Raw genomic sequence first — 21,771 nt, 5'->3', positions numbered from 1 at the left:
CTCCTGCATGTCGCAGGCCACAGAACCTCACCCACCCACTCCTGTCATAGACCCCTGAGCTCTGACTGAGTTACTGACATCCTCAAATCACGATTTAAAGACTTCAGGTTACAGAGAATCCACCATTTACTCTAGTTTAAACCTGCAATTGACCCGTCCCACGCTACATTGGAAGGAGAAAACCCCCTAGGGTCTCTGCCAATCTGACCAGAGGGAAAATTCCTTCCCAATCCCAAATATGGCAATCAGATAGACCCTGAACATGTGGACAAGACCCACCAGCCAGACACATGGGAAAGAATTCTCTGTCGCAACTCAGAGCCCTCCCCATCTGGTGCCCCATCACTGGCCACTGGAGATCCCTGCTGCTAACAGTCGCAGATGGGCCACGTGCCACTGTAGACAATCTCATCAGAACATCCCCTGCATAAACGTATCGAGGTCAGTCTGGAAGCCAGTGAGGTTTTTGCCCCCCCTGCTCCCCTTGGGAGGCTGTTCCAGAACTTCACTGCTCTGATTGTTACAAACCTTCGCCTAATGTCAAGCCTAAACTTACTGATGGCCAGTTTATAGCCATTTGTTCTTGCACCAACACCGGTGCTTAACTAACTGATCTCGGGCTGCCCGTTCGTAGCTGTCGCTGGAGGACTCCTCTCCAGAGATGTGGCCCTGCAGAGACACAGCCGGCCCAGATACTCCGGAGCGGCACCGGGACCCCTGGGCAAACACTTGCAAGGGGCATGGCGTGAAATAGATGCAGAGGGGGTTGGTGGACAGGGCGGGAGGGAGGGCCATAAAAGCCGTCATCAGTGATAACAGCAGCGAGGGGCAGCCCAAACTGTATGCACCTGGGGAGGAGGTGCCAGGGTCCAGTGCTGGTCCGGCAAAGGTGCCAAGGGTGGCTATGAATTCACCAGCATTCAGGGTGCTTCCCCTTGCGAGGATGAAATCCCTCCTGGCCTAACGGCCATGCCCAGGGCCCATCATTCCACCAGCCTCCAGGTTTCCCTGGGAAGCTTTGCCCAGCTTTCAGCCCTCGCTGCGTGCCCCAGCTCCGGCAGTGTCTCTTCACCTTGCACACCCGGGCCACTCTGGCCACCCTGGCCACCTGGCTCTTGTCAAAGGAGGCACTCTCCTCGGCCGCCCGCTCCATGAAGAAGTAGTAGATCTTGTCATCGTCCCCCACTGGGCTGTGCACGCTCTCCTGGACCAGCACAGAGGCCACGAACTCTGCATCTGCAAACAGCACCGGCGTCAGACGCGCCCCGCCACGGGGCGGGTGGTGGATTTGATTGGTACCTAGCTCTGCCACTGCCTGAGTCCCTTTCCCTCTGGATGTCTCAGCTTCCTTCACTCTAAATAAGGACGGATGATACCGCCCACCCCTCTGCCTGCAGGGTTATTGCAGGGCCTGACAAGAGCTTTGAGATCCGCACTTTAGTCAACTCTGTGTCTCATCCCCTCCCCACCCAGCTCTGAGCACTCCAGCTGGCCTCTGTGCCCATGCTGGTCTGCTTAGCGAACCCCCCAACTCTTAGTGATCTCGGGCACCCCGCCCGCCCAGACATGGCAAGAGGTTCAGGGTGTCCTGTCACCGGAGTGACCCAGATTCCCAGGGGTAGGTTCTTGCCAGGGTTGGCAGCGGGACGGGCTGCCACTCAACATGGGGCAAGGGTGTGAAAAGGTTTGGAGAGTGATCACCGCCAGGACACCCCCCAAAAAGAGGCGGAGGGCAAAGACTGAAGGGACAAACGAGGAGGAGGAAGGAACTCAGCCGTATGGACAAAGCAGAGCCGCCCGCTCCGTGGCCAGCGCCGCGCCCTCCCGGGGAATGAGCACAGAGGCGGCTTGCTGGGATCAGTGCCAAGGCTGCGAGGACGGCCCTAGGCTCCAGCAACCCTGGCACATCATGCGACAGATGCCCCCTCTGCCCTGCTCTCCACTAACGGAGAAGGCCCCAGCTTCTGCCCTCTCCATGGCTCAGGCCCGTTTGGCGCTCTGGGGGAGGCGGGCATAAGGAGCAGAGACGCCCCCCTGTTTGTGTGAATATTTGCAGCCCCACCGAGCCACGTGCATCTTTGCCCCACTGCCGGGCCCGCCGAGAGCCGCCCGTCTGCCGATCTGGAGGTGGGCGAGGCGTTGCGGAAGCACACAGGAACGATCCGCCCTCGTGAGTCTGGCTGACGCCCTCGGCCCAGCCTGGGCTCGTCGGAGGGCAGTGTAACCCCCCCCGAGTGCACCGCATTGTGCCACACGCCAGATGGGCAGCGAGGAGGTGCCGGGCTGCGGATCAAATGCACAGCCGAGATTCGGACCCCAGGACGCCCTTCAGACCCCAGGTCACGCGGGGCTGACTCAGACGAGTCTATTCTGCCCGTTTAAATGTCCCCTGGGCGTTCCTCTGCCCGAGGACGGCAGGGTTTGACCCGGAGGGGGCAGCAGTGCCATTGGTGGTGAAGGGGGGCTCAGAGCCGGCAACGGAGGGGGAGGGTCAGGTCTCTCCTGGGGGCTGGATCTCACCGTTTAGCCAGTGCACGGGGGACTCTTCCGTCTTCAGGGGCCGCTGGTGCAGGTTGCGCCTGATGTCCGGCAGGCTACGGAACTCGTACCGCGTGGCCGTGTACAACCCGCCATCTGAGATCGGGGGTGGGGAAGGATGGGTCAGGGTCCCCCAGCTGTTTAGCCACGTGTGGCCCAACCCGCATCCCAGTCACTTAGCCCCGGGGCCGGGGGAGGAGGGTGGAGGAAGGGGAAGCCGCATGGCCAGGCTGGACCCACTTTGGGGACTCCTACGTAACGTGGACCTGGTGGTGCCCGTGGACACTGCTCCCCAGCCCTGATCGCATCGGGACCTGGCTGGACCCTCGCAGAGACCCTGTCGGGGGAGAGGGAGGGGAGGAGAATTTCTCCTTCGTTAGGGCTCGGGCAGGGTTCGGGCCAGAAGGGAACTGGCATGCCATGGGGCAGGTGGGCATTGTGGGGAGGTGACTGGCTGTGAAAGGAGAGGCGGGGGGAGGCTGGCTCCAGCCCCTGAGGGGTGCACAGAGATTTGGGCGGGGGCAGGGGGAAACCTTCCTGGCTGCTCCAACTCTCTCAGCGACAGCCCAGAGCCAGATCGAGCTGCGACCTCCCCGGGGAACCCCAGGCGAGCAGCCCCACCTACCTACGATGAGGCCGGTGTAGCCGCGGGCGGGGTCGTACGGGCACTTCTCCTTGCCCTCCTCCAAGTGGGATGGCAGCGCGAACCTGTCGGCATCCTGCAGAGAGAGGGGAGCAAGGGGGTGAGGAGCCGCTGGGCTGGGCAGGACGGCATGAAAGCAGCACCCACAGCTCCAGGGGCCTTCATGCAGCCACGGATCAGGGACAGGTGAGGTTCCCCCACGTTCCCCAGGCCGTGAGCTGGCAGGACCCCCCTCCAGGGGCAGACAACCACAGCAACGTCCTGCGATGTGGGCACTTCCCGACCAGGCAAGTGGGCAGAGACTGCCCCCCACCAATGCAAATCACAGAGCCCCCAAATGGCTACGACGGTCAGCCACTGCCCAACTCGGGCCGGGCGGGAGCTGGCAGCCTGGGGATGCAGAGCTCCAGCGCTCATTAGGCTCCCCCCAGGCCACGCACTAGAGCCACCATCCCCACCCACCCTGCCAGTCTCAGGGCGTGCCATGCTGTCACTGCTGGAAGCCAGCCCACCGGGACGCGCCATCGTTACCGGCAGGCTGGGGAACACGGTGGAATCTGGCGGCTACCAGGGCTTGGCTCTTCCAACCAGACGCCTAGACTAACTAACGGAGCAAGCGGCTACCAGACAGACACGGTCATAAGCAACTGAAAACAGGGTCTTATAATGGGAAGTGTCAGGCAACCTTCCACCAGCCCTGACTATTTTTATAAATTTGATACCCCTATCCATGCCCGTGTCCACAACGTCTGACATCAGCGAAGGGACCTTCAGATGCAAGCCCACACACTGGTTTAAAATGTGCCCTCTTCTGTTTACCAAAGACCGGAGGTGAAGAACAGAAAGCCCAGAATGGACTCTTTCACTCCCTGCGCTGGGTGGGGCAGCGTGAGGTGGAGGCCAAGATCCAGCCATGTTCCTTGCGAGCCACATTTAATTTGTGACTGTCACGCGGGAGGGCCTGGGCAGGGGGATTCGGGTTGCAGACGCTGCGAGGGGAACGCTCAAATAAAGACACTGATGTCCCTGGATTTCGTTTTTCCCCTTTACGTTTCCTGAAAACGGTTCCCCCCATCTTCACGTTTCTAAAACAGCCACAAGCCGGGGCCGTGAACCAATCCAAACAGCTCCCTCGAGAAGAAAAACTCAACCCTAGGGGTTTTTCTCCTTCCCATAAAGTGACAGGCCCATAACCCTTCCAAAGAAGGGCTGGCTGGAGCGCCCCCTGCTGGCTAACAATGCCCCGCTCCCTGCGTTGAACTGGTCCATGGATCAACCACGAGAGCTGGCGGCAACTTGTTGCCAGGAAGATATTGCCGGCCGGGAGGGAGAGCACCGAAGAGCGACAGAAGCCTGTGACGGGGCCGGAAGCACGGAGCGATGAACAAAGATGGAGGGAGCATCCAACACCCAGCCAGGGTTTCCCTCCTCGTGAGTTCCCTCCCGCCCCCGCGGTGCTTGCACTCACGATGGCCGCGCACAGCGGGTGGAAGGCGTAGGTCCCGCAGGCGTACAGGTGAGTGTCGTTCAGCCTCTGCACGAGCCGGATGTGGTTGAAGCACTCGGTCTGCAGAGAGGAAGAAAGAGCATCACGCGGGGGCTCGACTCCCGCGCCTGCAGGCCGCCCGCGCCCCCCCACACGTGCAGAGACCCAGCCGCAAATACCTTGTTGTTCTTGCCCTTCTGGAGGCAGTCGGTTTGCTTCTCCGGAGACGCCTCCCACCGGATCTGTGAAGGGAAAAGGGGTCGTTACTCACCGGCGCCTCCTGGCTGTGGAGACGATAGCTGCCCCGCAACGCCCTGGAGTGATGTCACCGAAGCCCCTAAAGAGCCGACGAGGCTGGTAAACGCTAATGGCAGGTTGAACAGTGCCAGGAACAGCCCCATACCTGGGTCCATTTATTTTCCGCGCTTCTTGACTAAAATAAAGACCTGGTTGCTATTAATCCCAGGCCGGGGGCCCGCTGAGCAGCAGAAGCACCCAACTCACCTGGAAAATGCCTTTCCCAGACTGGGGTTTTAGTGCTTTGAGTTCCCTGCCTTCCCCGCGCAAAGCAAAGGGGCAGACTGTCCGGACTGACGAGTTCACTTTGTCCCACTTACGGAATCCTAGGACTGGAAGGGACCTTGAGAGGGCATCTCGTCTAGTCCCCTGCACTTATGGCAGGACTAAGTATTATCTAGGCCAGCCCTGGCAGGTGTTTGTCCAACCTGCTCTTAAAAACCTCCAACGATGGAGATTCCACCACCTCCCTGGGCAATTTATTCCAGTGCTTCACCCCCCTGACAGTTAGGAAGTTTTTCCTAATGTCCAACCTAACCCTCCCTTGCTGCAATTTAAGCCCATTGCATCTTGTCCTAGCCTCAGCGGTTAAGAAAAACAATTTTTCTCTCTCCTCCTTGTAACAACCTTTTATGTACTTGAAAACTGTTCTCATGTCCCCTCTCAGTCTTCTCTTCTCCAGACTAAACAAACCCAATTTTTTCAATCTTCCCTCACAGGTCATGTTTTCTAGACCTTTAATCATTTTTGTTGCTCTTCTCTGGACTTTCTCCAATTTGTCCACATCTTTCCTGCCATATGGCGCCCAGAACTGGACACAATACTCCAGTTGAGGCCTAATCAGCGCAGAGCAGAGCAGAAGAATTACTTCTCGTGTCTTGCTTACAACGCTCCTGCTAATTCATCCCAGCGTGATGTTTGCCTTTGCAACAGCGCTACACTGCTGACTCATATTTAGCTTGTGATCCACTATGACCCCCAGATCCCTTTCCGCAGCACTCCTTCCTAGGCCGTCATTTCCCATTCTGTATGTGTGCAACTGATTGTTCCTTCCTACGTGGAGTACTTTGCATTTGTCCTGATTGAATTTCATCCTATTTACTTCAGACCATTTCTCCAGTTTGTCCAGATCATTTTGAATTTTAATCCTGTCTCCAAAGCCAAACCCCCTCCCAGCTTGGTATCGTCCGCACACTGAATGAGTGGACACTCTATGCCGTCATCTAAATCAAGGATGAAGATATTGAACAGAACCGGAAGGAGCTTAAACCACCCAGCTTATGCCCTGGAGAATCCACCCCAGGAGGGGGCACTGCCCACCAATGTGAAACTCTAGTGCCCAAACCCACCACGTCCTGGGCCAGAGGAGGCATGGGCCAGAGAGGGTGCCACCATAATATACATAATAAATACATAATATGCATAATAAAACGATCGTGCAACTGGGACACTGCTGCCGTCGTGACAAAAGCCCAGGGGCCCCTCGTGGGAAAGGCTCGGAGAGACAGAGACGGGAAGCAAAAATGCCCCTCCACCGCCCAGCGACACCGTCCTGCCAATGCAGCGGGGCTGGCAGAGAGACGGCGTGGCTGTCGGTAAGACCTCCGGACGGACTGGCGCCTCGCGGGGGAGGGCAGCTCCGCTGAGGCTGGCGCAGAGACAACATTCATCACCCGCCTATTTGTCAGGTTGCGAAATCGCATCCGCTGCTCCCGTCAGCAGGGGGCGGCGGGGGAGGGATGTCTTAAAATTGGGACACAAAAGACTGTGTGTGTGTCCAGGACAACAGGATCTGGAAGGACTTAATGGCTGGAAAGCCTTAACTCTATCCTGCAATGGTCTGACCTCCCAACCACCTGTGGGCACGTATCCTTAGCTGTCGGCTACCACCAGTCCTGCAGGCCCATTCTGACAACGTCCCTCATCGGGGCCTCTGGGCTGGCACTGCAGGAGACCCTGGGCAGAGAGGGCTGGGGTAGGATGTGCCAGCCCAGTTCATCCCATCGAGCCAGCACCCTGAGGGGGGGGTCCCATTGTCCCAGGCACCCAGCAGCAGCTGCAGAGTTGGAGGGGAGGGAGTCAGGGGCGCTCGGCAGGTGTCAAGTTCCTTCAGGAGGGGGTGGCCAGGGGATCCGGAGAGGGGGGTGTCCCAGCATGGGCGGGGGGGGGGAAGGACTTTAGCGGCAGCATTCGGGATGGGCTGTTGGGGGAGGGGAGCAGCAGGAGCACCCGCGAGCGGGTTACAGAGGTCACGGCTTGGGGGAGGGTGCTGGGGCTTGGGGCTGCAAGGAAGGGGACACTGGACCGAGGGGCGTGAGCCAGACAGGCGGAGAAGGATCCAGGACGGGGCGAGGCGTCCAGCTTTGGGGAGACATTGAGCTGGCCGCAGGGCTGCCCCACTGCCTTCAGGCTATGCCTCTCCCCCCGCAACACCCCAGGCCTGCTCCCCCCGGAGCTCCCAGGAGCCGGGCTGGGCAGAAAGGTGTGGGCCTACAGGATTCAGAGCTGGGAAAGCCCGGGGCGGGGGTGCTGCCTACGCCATGAGTTTGGGGAGGAGGAGTGGACAGATTCGCAAGTGAGCGGCTGCCTTTGGCACCTGCTGGGTGGCTCTGGCCTAGCCCAGCGCGGCGCACTCAGGCCGCCAGGCAATTCACGGAGGACAGTCGCAAGGCTCCCAGAGAGACGTTGGCACGCCCCCGGCCGGCCACAGACGAGCAAAAGCTGCCACAGCAGCCGGGCAGCTAGCCCGAGCTCGGACCAAACCACCCCTCCACCAGAGGACAGCTCACCCTCGCCCGCCCGTCCGCCCGCCGGCGTCCCCCAGCACCATCTCTGGAGTCTCCGCCGCGCCCCGCTCCCGGCCAGAGAGCAGGCGAGCCGCTCGACCGCGCAGAGCTCGCGGGTGGCTCGCCGTCTCTCGCCGCGCCGCTCCGGGCCATTTCCACAGCAGATGGAAAAGGAAACGAAGACAAAGCCATAGCAGGCAGCTGCAGGGCAGGGGTAAACCCACAGGCCTGCAAAGGGGACCCGCTGCTGACGGCTCCTTCGGTCGCGGCACGGCCCAGCTGCCGGGCGGCCAGACGCCCTGCGAGGCCTGGCGTGGAGGCTGCATGGACTTCAGTGGACCGTGTTGCAATGGCAGCCCAGGAGCATGGCATGTGGGGGGGCCAGTGGGCCCGGGGGTTAAAGGTCACTTGGGGACACATCTGGGGAGGAGCTGGGCGCCAGATGTGTTTGACCACGTGGGGTTTGGGGGTAAGGGGCTCTGCGAGATGGGCACGGATGCTGCCTGGTGCCCGTCGCCGTTCTGGCTGGACGCACTGCCCGCGGCTTTAGATGAAAGCAAAGGGCTCTTCCGCGGCACAGGGAACCAGGACTCCACAATCCCCGCCCGCCTCAGCCGTAAGAAGCTGCCAGGGGAGGCTGGACAGCGGGCAGTGGGGCTAGCGGAGAGCCTGGCCACAGCAGTGCGGCTTGCAGCGCTTCCTCCAAGTGGCCGCGCTTGGGCTGGGGACCAGCAGAGTCCACGAGGAAGGGCTGACTGCTGAGGACACGCTTCCCCCGGCTCCCTCCAGCCCCCTCCTGCACCCCAATCACCCGCCACGCTCTGCCTGGGGCAAACAGCCTGGACTTTGGCCTGCTCCAGATTCCTAGGCTCCTTGCTGGGTGGGGGTGAACAGCTTGTGCTCTACAGCAGGTCTGGCTAGGCTACCGGGGGGCCCCGTCTGGCCCTAACGCCTGTGACCCCAGACCGGGTGCTTTATAGCACCATGGGTTGGGTTGGGTTTGGTTTCAGCTGCTGGGTGCCAGGTCCCAGGGAGGAATTTGCAGGAAGGGTGTTCTCCCCAGCCCACCTTGCTCAGCGGACAACAGCCGGCATTGCCGGGGGGCTTGGCATGTACCCCAAAAGAAGGAGGTAAAGCAGCTGAGCTTTTGAGGGAGAAGCACTTGAGGGCATCAGCTGGGAGGACAGATGGACCAACCCCAATATGCAGGAGTGGTGGCAAGTCACTGAAATGGACCTGTACGCCCGCGGGGTGATGGCCTGGCCCCAGGTGGGGACGGAGACCCCGGGGAAGGACAGGAGCAGCAATCTGCACCCTGGTCAGGCAGAGGGGGTTGCTGGGAGCAAACTCACTTTGTACCAAGAACTAGCTCAGCTAAGTCAACGGAGAGATGACGGAGCCTGGTCATTGTTACTAATGACTGGAATCACGGTAGCACCAGCCGAGATCCGGGCCCCCTGCTGCTAGGCGCTGTGCATAATGAGAGAAGGTCCCTGCCCTGAAGAGCTCACCATAGACACAGCCAGGCAAACAAGGGAAAGATTACTAGCCCTGTTTTGCAGATGGGAAACTGAGGCACAGAAGTGACTTGCCCAAGGTCACGTGGGGATCCTGAGGCAAAGCTGGGAAAAGAACCTTGATCTCCTGGGTCTCAGTCCTGTGCGTTAGCCACATGCCCACCCTCCCTCTCTCATGGACTTGAGAGTCAATTTTGCCTGCTCTGCCAAGGAACACCCTCCTTCGGCCTCCTGGTCCTGTGGGCGGGAGTGGAGCTGCTTGCACTGCGGCTGCTGCACCTGTAAAAGGCGTCCCCTCTGGGGCTGTCAGCCTAGAGTCGTCCACTAGCATGCAAAGCTCTTGTTCCTGCCCCAGAGAGAGGGCAGGTGCGGTGAACAATGGTCGTCACCCCAGTCAACTGGACAACAACACAGGGGGCTTTGGGAACAGCTAGGGGAACCCGGCCCATTTCTGCCCTTTAAGTCCAAGCTTCAGAAACAGCCAGCACATGCCCCATTCCCTGCGCCACCAGGTTGGGAACTCTCTGATGAACAGGTGTCCCCCCCCACCCCCCAAAAAGCCAATTTATCGAAACCCAAACTATTCACGAAACTCGGTCAGGATCAACGGAACACCAGACTTGGAAACCTTTGGTCAAAGAGACCAGAGACAGGCGAACCGGAACGTTTCGGTTTGTTGTCAAAATTACTTTTAGTTAAGAAATGTCTGTAAATTTACACTAAAAAAAAGCGGGGGGGGGGGGAGGCTAAAAAAGTCAAAACGTTACGTTTGGACTGACCTGGACAGTGGATCTTTGGTTCTTGAACATTTTGGACATTTTGACTTTTTTCTACAATTTGGGACAGGAACATTTTTCAGACTGTTGAAAATTCTCCTGGGATTAGAAAACCGTGTCTCACCCAGCCCTAACGAGCATCCAACCAGAGCTGTTAATTGCTCTCCAGAATCTCAGCTTGTAGAACAAAATAAAAAGGCTGCAGCTGTCCTCCTTAGGAAGACAATCTTGAAAACGTGACAAGTGTCACTGAGGCAGAGAGCCTGGGGCAATCGCTAGAGGAAGTGAAAGCCGCCTCATTCAGCTCTGCCACGGGTTAGCTCAGACACCCAGTGACGCCAATTCAGACATCAGCCTTGTTCATTCTGTCACTGCTGGTGTGAGGAAGCAGAGGGAAGGTCACCGATCCACACATTCTCCTGGGAGCCAGGCCTCGTTTTGGGGACACACGGGCAGAGCATATTTTTGTGGGTGGGGCTTATATTTGTGGGTGGAGCTTAGACAAATACCACCACCTTGCCCTCCCCCCACACCAATCTGACCCCTATATGTCATTTAAAAAAAAAAAAAGCAGCTAGGAGCCAAGGAGAAGATTTCAAGTGACCAGTGACTTGGTTTTGCCCAGCTGCAGATGCCTGATACTCAGCATCTGTAACGTTCGGAGTGTAATCTAATATCTCATTGAAAGGTGACACAGGGCCAGAAAGAGTTAATGAACTCCCAGACTGACCTGACCCAGGGCCGAACTTTAAAGACTGGTTAGGAAGAGTTGGAAATGAACAGAGCTTTGAAATGCAGCCTCATTGTTAGAGAGAGAAGAGGAGCTGTGTGCTCAGGGCTTGTGATGTCAGCAAACAAGTCTTGTCTATTACTATGGCTTTGATTCAAAGATAAAAAAAAAGGAGTATTAATATTCAGGAAGACACTTGAGTGAAATAGCACTGTTGTCTAGATGTCTCTTTGAAGGTTGTGGTAACCTGTTTAATGGATAAATGACCCTGTGCTAATTGCCAGGATGTTTGGGAGAAGGAAAGTTAAGCCAATTGTCTTCTCAGGTCAAAAGGCTTCTGGAAATGTATAAAGATCCTGGGACACGATCCTTCTTCATTTCAGATCTGCTTTGGATTTCAAGAAGGGGAAACCCTGAGCCATAAGGATTGAGATCCCCAGTCACTGACTGGAGTCACCCTGAATATGGACATTGGACTGTAACCTGTGGACTATTTCTAAAAGGACTTTTGGCAACTACAAACTCACCATCTCTGCTAGGTATCAGGACCTCAAGAAATTGAACTCAAGTCTGTCTGTATATTGATCTTTCAACCAACTCTCTCTCTCTTTCCTTTTTTAACAAATTTTAGTTTCATTAACAAGCATTGGCTGTCAGCATGAATTTTGGGTAAGATCTAAGTTATCATTGGACCTGGGTGTGTGGCTGATCCTTTGGGATTGGAAGACCCTTGTCTTTTATATGATGAGATAACACTTTCAGTAATCATCATCATATCTGACATGTGTGTCTGGAGGGAGGCCGGAGGCTGGGCACTTTAAGGGAATGGCGTTGTTTGGACTTCTGAGTAACCAGTGAGGTAAGACAGAGGCTGTTCTGGTAAATCTACGTATTGGAACATCCACCAGGGGTTTGTCTGCCCCGTTCTGTTTGCAGTTCACCCTAATTGAGTGACCTCAGCTGGCTCCTACAGGCAGCATCGTTGCCGCACCCAAAACAATCCACTGGCCATTCAGGAACCTCAGCCAAAGCTGCTGCAAAGGGAGCCAAGACCAGGCGGGATATTGCTCACCTCCCTCTGGGAGCCATCGGCAATGTTGCTGGAGTTTAAGGCGAATATGGCCCCTCGCGCACCCACGTAGAGGATCCCCTTCTCGTCCTCCAGCAGCAGGGTGGTGTAGTTCAGGGCGTGGCTGCTGAAGCGCCGGACGTCGGACAACTCTGCGGGGGGAGAAGCACAGGGCAGTGTTAGAAAAGGACACTTGGCTAGCTGGCTCAGGTCATCTAGGGTGAAATTTGCCCCTACAAGAAGGCCCAGGTCCCATGCAGCCCAGAGAGATCTAGGTCTCTGGGACTAGCCCTTTGTCCTAGCCCACCAAACAGGGGTGAATTGCACCTCTAATGTACCTGCATGAGACAGGAGTGTGGATAATTTCACTGACATTAGAAGGGAAATCCACTTCTCTGGTATCTGCAGATCTATATGAACGTACGTTTTCATACGGGTTGGAGGTTCCTGGGTGCTATTGTGAGATTTCAAAGGGGGGAGAAGGATTCAGGATTTGGCCGTGCACAGCGGGGAAACCGTTTGCACCTCCAGAAGAGGACGGACCTGGGATCTTTTGGCCGTGTGCGCGCCGAGCGGCCGGGCAGAACTAAACTGCAGAGGAATTGTCACTCCCGTAGACAGGCAAAGCAAAGCAGGACCTGCGGACAGCACTCAGCGTCGGGATGCGTAGGCAGCAACGTGGGTTTTGGAGCAATCTCCCGGACTCACACAAATGTGGGGCTGGAAGGGACCCTGAGAGATCACCCAGCTGATCTACACGGGGTGGGAAAAGGAAACCAAGCGTCTAGATGAGTCTGAGCAGAGGAACCGATGCCCTTCTGCAGACGCACCAGGGCACATGCAGGCAGATGTGATCGCTGCTTCTGAGCTGCATTTATTAGGAGCTGAAGGACAAGGCTGCTTCCCCGGAGCCAGCGTGACTCATCTCTGGAGGTGCCCGCGAGCCGCACACCAGCTGTCGATGCTGAGTCCTGGTCACTTTGATTCAGCGCTTGCTCTTTGTCGGGCTGCTGTATCGGGTCCCCCAGCTCCAGGGAACCCCTCTCTCTCACCAACCTGTGTTTAAGTGCTGCATCTACCCGGCACTCGGCTGTCACTCCCCCAGGCTGCTGCTGCACAGCTGGGTTTATTTCAGGCTCGTATCTGGACCTTTGCGTTGTCCATAAGAAACATGAATCTGTGCTGTACAGTCAGACGGGAACAGCAAACTCCTGCAGCTGTGGAGTTGGGTGGGGAAGGTGCTGGTGCGGGAGACGCAGGCCCCCCCAACCCTCCCCGACTTTGCCCAAAGGATTGCGTGGTGACACAGAGCTGCTGCTCCTCTATCCCGGAGGTGGGGGGTCCGTGGAGAAGCGGGTCCCAGCATGCAACAACAGCACTGCATGCTGGGCCCGGGGCATCCTGGCAGGAGAGAGGTTTCAGGAGGGAGACTGGTTTAGGGAGGGCATCCCGCTGGAAGGCACGTGGGCACAGGGGACAGCGTGAAGGGGCAAAGCCGAAAGTGGGAGGGAGGATGGAGGGGAGCGGAGAGAGAGAGCAGGAGGGAACAGGAGCAGAGACATGCAGGGAGGGTGAACAACCAGAGCTTAATGCAGAAGGAAGCTGGGGAAGGGATTCGAGGAATCAGGGACTCCCAGGAGCCCATCCCCGGACTGTTATACCCTCTCAATTCCCACTTGGCAAAGGGAGCTTCTCACAAGCTGAGCTGGCCGTCTGAGGGACTTGGGGGCTCAGGCCAGGGGTAGCCACCTCTCCAGGTGGACGAAATGGCTGTGGGGCTTACAGGACGCAGCAGGGGGCTAGAAACCAGGCCTGAGGGGGAAGAGAAGGGCAGCCTGAGGTCAGGGAGAGAGGGAGAGCCATGCAGGGAGCAGGAGCCTGCTGGGTGAAAAGCCCCCGCTCAGAGGACCACCAAGGAGTCGTGTGGCTGGAGGGAAGGCAAGGCAGGCTGCAGGCCAGGCTGTAAGCCAGGGGAAGCCCTGAAAAATGAACACGGAGACTTTGGAGCCTAGAGGGAAACTGAGGCAGCAGATGGGCCCAAAGCCAGCCCAAGTGAGTCCCTGCTCAGAGTGTCTCCCCTGCCCCCTGGCTTTAGTGCATTATAGGACCTCCCCACATCGGCTTGCATCAAGGGCCCACATGGGAGAGGGGATCTCGGCTGGGAGGAGGCACCTTTCCAAGCGGCAGCAGCTGGCAGGGCTGCCCATGACTGTGGCCGTGGCCCGTTCAGTTCCCCTTAGAGCTGCCAGCCTGGCTCACGCCCAGGGGCAGGGAGAGACGGGAAGTGGGGGCTGGCTGGCGGCTTGCTGCTTCCCTTGCGGGGGCCGAGGCCGGCTGGGGCTTCGTAAGCAGAAGTGGGAAAGCCCCACCCGGCGGCAGGGGAAGCAGCCACAGGAGCCTTACGGCTGTAACCGCCGGGGCAGCTGCAGCCGGAGTGCTTTACCGGCTGCGCCATCGCCCTGCCCACGCAGGAAGGGGGGATAAGCTAGGTCTGTGGGTGGCACCTTTTCCCCGGTACAACGGCCCTGGTTTAACTAGACTTTGAAGCTGGGGAGTCCCACGGCAGGCAGCCCGATGCAGTGCTGGTGCCGGGCCTGTCGCGTGTACGTTCCCTGAGTTCGGCGAAGCCCCTCTGACCCGGCTGAAACGGTCTCCACCCAGGCCAGCAATATGAGCGTTTGTGTCCGTTAGTTAAACTGGTGCCTCTTCTGCCCGGCGACGAGGCCTCAGTGGGATTTCCCCTCACGAGCGGGAGACGGCTCCAGCCAGAGTCTGCCATATCGTGCAGGTTTTAAGCCAGGAGACTGGGCCTGGTGGGCCACGAAGAGGGGCCCGTTTCCAGCCAGATGGTGGCTCGGGAATCCCCAGGCCTTGCTGCCGCGAGACAGGCCGATCTGTCGCATTTCACAGCGGAGCGCGACGCAGGACGCACGCGCCGCTGGGCAAAGCGGAGAATGTTTCCCTGTGGCATTTCACACCCGCGCAGTCCCTGGGCTCACAGCATGGCGGGAAAAATGAAAACAAAAGCCAGTGGCCTAGGAAGGGATTTAGTGTAGTGGCGAAGGACTAACTGCCAGGAACCCCCAGCTCCTTATCTTGGATCTGCCACTGCTTCCTTCTGAGGCCTTCACCAAGTCACCTTCTCTTTGCCCTGGTTTAAGAAGCGGAACCGTGGGGTCCTTACCCAGCCCAGGGAAGGGACTGGGGCAGAGCCGGCTGGAAACCCGTTTAGCGAACAACTTAAAAACTGCCTTCATTCGGAAGTGTTCGAACGAGCACATTTTAAGTTTTGTGGGTGAAATGTATGCACTTCCCACCCCCCAAATTCCTGAAAACATTCTCCCAAACATTCCATTTCCATTGCCCAAACCCCTGGCTGTGGGGAAACAAAACACTGCCACACAAATGGGACGCACCTTTCTTTTTAAAAAGTGTTGGTTTTTTTCCACCCAAAAAAAGACCTTTTCATCTGAAGAAACTGAAAGCAGCCCCCGGGGTGAGGATTAACCAACGTTTGTAAAGCACTTTGAACGTGCACATCGAGTATTATTATTTAACCAGCTTGGCTAACGAGCCAAGAGGACAAAAGAAATAAATGAGGAGGAAGGTCTTGTGGAAAGCAAACGGCCCTAATTGCTTTCAGTCTCGTGTTGGAAAGTTTTCTTCATTAATTAAAATCCCTCTTTAGATTCAGGAGCCATTAGTGTCTGGGTCCTGTTACAACAAATCACACCGTTTATGGCACTGGTGTCTTTCCACGGCTGGAAGGAGAAGAAAACACGTCCCTGGAGAGCCCGGCTGAGGGCTGTGTACAGAGTCCGGCTGGAATTCATCAAGGAATAGTGTTGTCTAGGAGTTATAGAGCCAGGCACAAAAGGAAGACGCACGGAAACCTGACTGCGGCTGTAGGGAAAAGAGCGAAACCTTTCCACCCACTCCTTAAAGCACCAGCAGTGCCATCTCCCTACAGGTGCCCACAGGCAGCTGTCTGAGGTTTGTGTCTTGTTCCTGGGTCTAACGCGCACAGGAGCTGCGATTCGAAACTGGAGGGACAAAGGATGAGGTGCTCCCGGGGCCCAGGTCCACGCCAGAGGGAGCTTTCCAAGGGTTTAGTAAGTTGCTAGGGGAAAAGAGGGGCTCAGCCTCTGTGGCCCACCCAGCTCATCGTCCCCCTGCTGCGGCTGCTCACCAGGGGCACAATCGAGCCCAACAGTGAGGGGGAGGGCGGGGTGCTTCCTGCCTCTAATTTCACACAGGCCGCCGAGGAGCCATTGCGTGGGAACAGCGTCTGGGCCCAATCCTGAGGGGCCTGCAGAAAGAAGGTAACTAACCAAAAGCCCCAGGCGGGGGCTCCTGCCAGCTGGGCTTTGGAGGTGCTGAAGGGTGAAGCAGCTCAGGAGATGAGCTCCCCACAATGGCAGAGTCTGTCTGTGGCTTCACCCCCCTCCCCCTTTTGCGCCGCTGAGAGATCCTTTCAGGCCCCAGCCCGGCGGGCCAAGCCAGCCCAGTGCTAGGAGAGCCAAGCCCGTTTAGGTGCAGGAAGCATGGGGGACCTTGCTGCCCCCGCTGGCTGGCTCATAACTCTCTGGAGAGCAGGCGCAATGGGCCCATCGCAGCCACATACACGCACCACTCGATCCTGAGCTCTCCCAGAGCCCTTTGCAGCCTTTAGAGCTGAAAGCTTGGTACAGAACAGGGAATGCAGCTTTCACCCCCGTGCACAGGGTCGCCCTGGCCTGCAGCAGAGCTGGGAGCAGAATCCAAGCTTGCAAGCCGGTGCCTTATCCATTGGCCCATAGGCACCAACTCTGTGGGTGGAGACCCACTGGGAAAAATAAAGTCAGGGTCTATGCACTGGCCCACGTAGTCCCCACTGGACCCACGTTTGCACAAGTGGCATCATCGGCTGCCCGCATCTTTCCCCCAGGGGTACTTCGGAGGCTGAGTGGTCGGCTGTGGTCGCCGGCTAGGTGGGAGAAGTGAAGGAGCTTTTCCCTGAGACAGCTCAGCGTGGCGCTGGGCTTCACTCCAGCCTGTGTCAGGGCCCTTGGCCCCTCTGCTGAGCCTGCCCCCAAGGCCCAGGCCCGCGGCTAAGGCACCGGCGGGGGAATCAGGCCACCGGGGTTTGATTCTTGACTCCGCCGCTGAGCGGACGTCAGCACATCGCTGCCTCTCTCCGTGCCCCAGGTTCCCCTCTGGGAGGCTGCGCTCGAGACAGGAGATATCGAGAGCCAGAGCTGACAGCAGGGACTCGGGCGTGGACGGACACCACTCAGACCACCCATGCAGCTCTCAGGCATGCCAGGTGTTATTGAAGGCCAAAGCTCAAGGGAGAGGAGCTCGTGGCTGGCACGACGCCCCTCATGGCTCCAAAGGCGATCCCCAAATGGCTGTGAGGCAGCCAGCTCCGCTCTGCGAGGGATCCGTCCCCCAGCAACGGGGAGGGAGAGATTGTAACCTGGCCCAGGGACTCCGCCCTCGGTGCTGGGATCCCAGGAGGGGGAAACCTCCGAGGGTCACCTGGCTGGCGCAGAAGTGCCACTGCGGACTGCAAGGAGGAAAAACGCTTCCCTCTGACCCAGCACTGAGTCAGCGATGCGAAGGGGCCTCCAGAGGAGGCACAAAACTGAGGTCTTAACAGGCTGGTCATCGGCCATAGAGCAGATTTCTCTCTGCCACATTTCCGCATCCAGCTGAAAGTGCAGGAAAAGAGCCAGGGAGGTGGAATTCCTGTGTCAGCTTTTCAGGCCAGAAGGGACCATAAAATCATCTTGTCTGGCCTCAAGGAAGCAGTCCAGGACTAGCAGAGGATGGAACTGTTATGTACCGTTGCGCGGGGCCATTAGATAGCTGCCAGGTTTCGCCCCAGAGGTGGCTGCATTTCGGAGGCCGGTGGAAGCGGGCCCTGCAGATCAGTTGAAGTTTGGAAACCACGTTGGGATCCTTTGGGCTGGAGGGCGCTGCAGAAACTAAAGTTATTCGTGAAACAGAACAGGTGAGGCTAGTGTGGTGCACTCTGGGCTCCAGCCCCACGCCCATGAATGTAACCAGCCAACCAGGGCCGAGAGCTGGACTCCCAGGATTCACTCTCCAAAGCACTGACATTAGACAACCGATAGAAGCAGCCAGTTCACCCGAATTTCACTTGGACGGAGAGAGGGTGGGGCTGGGGAGTTTGGCCACCTGGCAGCAATTCATCAGCTCTCACAAAGCAAGAGCCTGGCAGCTGGCCCGCACCAACTCAAACCCGCCCAGCAGGGGAAAGGGACGGGTTGAGGAAGGTGGCTCCAGGGCTGGATTCAACGGGTGCCAGGGAGAAGGAGCAAAGAGATGGCCAGCATATCCTCTCCCCGTTCCCTGCTCGGCAGGAACACTCAAGAGCTGGTTGTTCGAGCACGGTGGAGTGGTTAGAGCACGTCACATCTCTTGTAAGCTCGGGGGCTGTCTTTTCAGGGTGTGTATATACAGCGCCTAGCACCACAGGGTCCTGCTCCCTAATAACAACGCACTAAACAAACAGCAGAGCGAGGAACAAGGATCTGTCCCCAGCGCTGCCTCGGAATCACTGTGTGACTTTAGACGGGTCACTTAACCTCTCTGTGCGTCAGTTTTGCTGGCACAATGCAGATAATGCGAGACAGAGACAGAGAGAGTGAGTGAGTGTGTGTCTGTCCATCCGTCCATCCCCATCCTACATGAAAAGCCAGCAATGGCTGTGAGGGGGTTTGAGATCTTTGCTACTGGCCAGTTCTTCACAAAGTTCAGGCACACAATTGGATGCAGATGGCCTAGTGGATAACACACTGGAGCGGGATTCAGGAGACCTAAATTCTACTCCCAGCTCTGTCACTGGGCTGCTGGGTGACCTTGCCTCAGTTTCCCCATCTGTAAAATCGGGATAATAATACCGCCCTCCTTTGTAAAGCATGTTGAGATCTGCTGCTGAAGACTGCTAGAAACACCAGGTATTATTCTTTTGCACATGTAATATTGATTGTAAAGTCCTGCCCAGCGGCCCCACTCAGGATTGGGGGCCCACTGTGCACGATGCTGTACATACAATGAGGTAGACACAGTCCCTTCCCCAAAGAACTTCCAGTCCACTAAATGACTGGCCTTTCTGACTGCACACGCCATCACTGTGACGGTGCGTACAACTGAGGTGCACAATCGCCTGCCCAAACAACCTGGAATTCAGACAGGCAAGGTATTTGCATCATTAAACTTTTATAAACAAACAGGCCTGTGCAGAATAAATAAAGGATCCCCCCCAGCCCGAGCAAAGCACAAACCATCTGATCTTGACCTCCAGGCTGCTGGAACCCTGGCTGAGGGGGGTGGGAACAGATGGCAGGCACCTGCCTTGCAGAGCGACTCTCCAAAGCGGCCAGGAAACAAACACGACTTTCTAGGCTCCGGCCGCGGGGAGGGAAGGCAACTGAGGCCAAGAGCTGCAATTAACCAGGTGACTTCCCCACCGACAGGACCCCGGCTGCCATCTGCTGCGACGTGGGAAATCAGGCACTTGCCGGCAGTTGCTGCATGCGCGTTCCCTGCTGGTTTTCGGAGTCAGTGACCTCACGCGGTGCCAGGCAACGGCATGCTTTCTTCAAAGGTCCCTGGAGCGCTAGACAGTGCAAAAGCCATGGCACCCCGGCAACCGCTGCTTCCCTGGAGAGCCGGCGGTTGACCGTTCCTGCCCGGATCTGAGACCGTCAGGCTTGCGTGGCACAGGGAAGAGACCCAAAAGGCCACGTGGCCGGGAGGGCTGGCAGCCACTTGTCCTGCTTTTTGGGGCGTCCTTTGATTGCCTTGCCAAGGCGCTCCGGAGCGTGCTTCTGCTCTGAGGGAATGACTGGGGAGGGAACCCCGTTCTACGTAGCTTCCCACCCAGTGGGTCGTGACAACGGCCCAAAGCTGGAGCTCTCCTCTCCAGCAGCCTCCCAGGCAAAGCACCGGGAGTTCTGCCAGAGTACGGCCAGAGGAACAGGGCAGGAGGGCCTGCTGCCGATGCCTTATGTAAGGGGACTGTTGACCCCTTACGAACATTCAGTGGGGGTGTTTTAGTTGCTAGCTCCCAGTACTAAAAGGGGGAAGGGTCGCTGGGGAATCAGGACCCTGAGACTGCCAGTCCCTAGGAGCAATGGGGAGAGGCCAATGCTCCAGGTCAGCCTGAATGACAGGGCGGGCAGGCTAATCAGGGAGTCAGGAGGCCAGGGAGGTCCGCCTGGGTCAGACAGAGCTGGGCCAAGCTAAGGAGAAAGCAGGGGCCTGAGCTGAGCTGGGGAGCAGAGCTGGGCCAGATCCAGAGGGACCAGAGGCACAGCCCAGAGAGAGCAGACCCTGCCCTGGGAGCAGAGCTGCAGCAACCAGAGCCAGAGGGGCCAGAAAAGCAGCCCAGGAAGCAGGTCAGTGCTGGGAGCAGAGTCACAGAAGCAGCCTGCAGAGCAGGCCTGTCCTGGGAGCAGAGCTGCAGCAACCAGAGCCAGAGGGGCCAGAGAAGCAGCCCAGGGAGCTGGAGGCAGAGCAGCAGCAGTGCAGAGACCGAGTGGTGGAGCTGGGGCTGGAGCAGTCCGGAGCTGGGTGCGGTGAGCAGCTGGGGAGAGCGAGAGGGGACCCTGGGCAGCGGGCCCAGCACAGGGAGATGCCTCAGCCAGGAGGCTGCAAGCCAGACTCAGAGGGGGATTGGTAACCCCAACAGGGCGGGGGCGACACTGGGAAGAAGGGCTCTGCCACCTAGAGCCTGAGAGCGTGTGGCCACCACCAGAGCGAGTGTCCAGCCCACAGCATCCCTGCAGCACAGCCAGGGCCGGAGAAGGGGCCTGGGACTTACAAGGAACAGACTGTGAACTGCCCTGACGTTCCAGAGACACTGTTTGTGATGTTCCCTGCCACAGAGCAGGGTGATGTGTTTCCTTTAATCTTTCCCATTTTCCCCTATTCTTTTTAAAATTAACTGTTGATTAAATAACTTGCATTTGCTTTAACCTGTTTGTAATGGTCAGTGGGTCAGAGAAGTGCCCAGGGCAGAGAGAGTACCCCGGAGTGGGGACACCCTAGCCCCTGTCCTAGGTGACCACAGCAGGGTTGGGGGTCGAGCCCACCAGGAATCCTGGGCCCAGCCTTGTTGGGGTTACAAGGACTCTGCCAGACAGGAGAGTGGAAGGGGAGTCCTCAAGGGCAGGGAGGCCACTGGGTAAAGGAAGTGGGAGCGAGGACTCAGATCCTTTCGCTAGCCCACTTCACCAGGGTAGTGCAGAAGCCAGGAAAGTTCCCCACAATAGCAGGACTGTTCCCCCGCTTACACTTAGAAACTGCCACATTACCACGTTCACCTGGAGTGATTATTCTCTTCTAACGCAGAGCGTCCCCAGCCAGCCTGACCCACCCAGGCTCCAGCATGATGGAAGGACACCAGCTGCTGGCAGCATAGGGCCGCTCCGGATTGAGACCTCGCCTTGCTCGTGCTTCCCACATGCTTCCTGCGCTCACGGCCTGGGTTGGGTTGGCTGGATTTGCCTGGAGGCTGGGACCACGCAAATCTTCCCTCGGCTAGTCACAGGAGCCGGGGGGAAGAGGGGGAAGGGCCCTTGGGGAGGATGCCAACTTTTCAGCTCACTGCCCTCCCCAAGCTAAGGGGGCCCAAGCCTATGGGAAGGCTGGAGCCCAGAACTCCCACCTGCGGGTCCCTCGCCTCACCCCGCGCCCAAGCCGCGACACCCATCTGATTTGTGTTACTTCAGTCCCACAGCCCACTCTGCTCCAAGGAATCAGAGCTGGACGAGCCCCCTCTGCTCACTGATTCTGTCCTCCCTGCCCGGGGCCCTGCAGTGTAAGATTCTGGGTTGGGACAGCAGGATACATGCGCTGGCACAAAGGCCTGGGAACCGGGGGAGAGATGCCGTTTGCACGTGGGCGTGGAGAGCAGA

The 21,771-nt window shown here is 57.9% G+C and overlaps 1 protein-coding gene across 6 annotated transcripts in view; it reads right to left on the bottom strand.

Annotated features, from left to right (window-relative positions):
* Window positions 1–21,771, bottom strand: part of SEMA4G (semaphorin 4G) — a 106,539-nt gene that overhangs the window by 20,003 nt on the left and 64,765 nt on the right. For 3 of the 6 annotated variants that reach the window (XM_037904866.2, XM_043551660.1, XM_043551661.1), the window contains exons 3-8: window positions 11,846–11,994; window positions 4,847–4,909; window positions 4,650–4,748; window positions 3,164–3,257; window positions 2,521–2,634; window positions 1,073–1,236 (exon numbers count right to left, since the gene is read on the bottom strand). In XM_037904866.2, coding sequence (XP_037760794.1) covers window positions 1,073–1,236; window positions 2,521–2,634; window positions 3,164–3,257; window positions 4,650–4,748; window positions 4,847–4,909; window positions 11,846–11,994 — 683 coding nt within the window. Of the gene's footprint in view, window positions 1–1,072; window positions 1,237–2,520; window positions 2,635–3,163; window positions 3,258–4,649; window positions 4,749–4,846; window positions 4,910–7,753; window positions 8,383–11,845; window positions 11,995–21,771 lie in introns of those variants that run through there. The other 3 variants (XM_043551657.1, XM_043551658.1, XM_043551659.1) reach the window with 1 other exon arrangement.

Source organism: Chelonia mydas, chromosome 7 (assembly GCF_015237465.2).
Source record: "Chelonia mydas isolate rCheMyd1 chromosome 7, rCheMyd1.pri.v2, whole genome shotgun sequence".
NCBI lineage: Eukaryota > Metazoa > Chordata > Testudines > Cheloniidae > Chelonia > Chelonia mydas.
The sequence above is the reverse complement of the archived record's forward strand: the minus strand, read 5'-3'. Positions and strand labels throughout refer to the sequence as shown.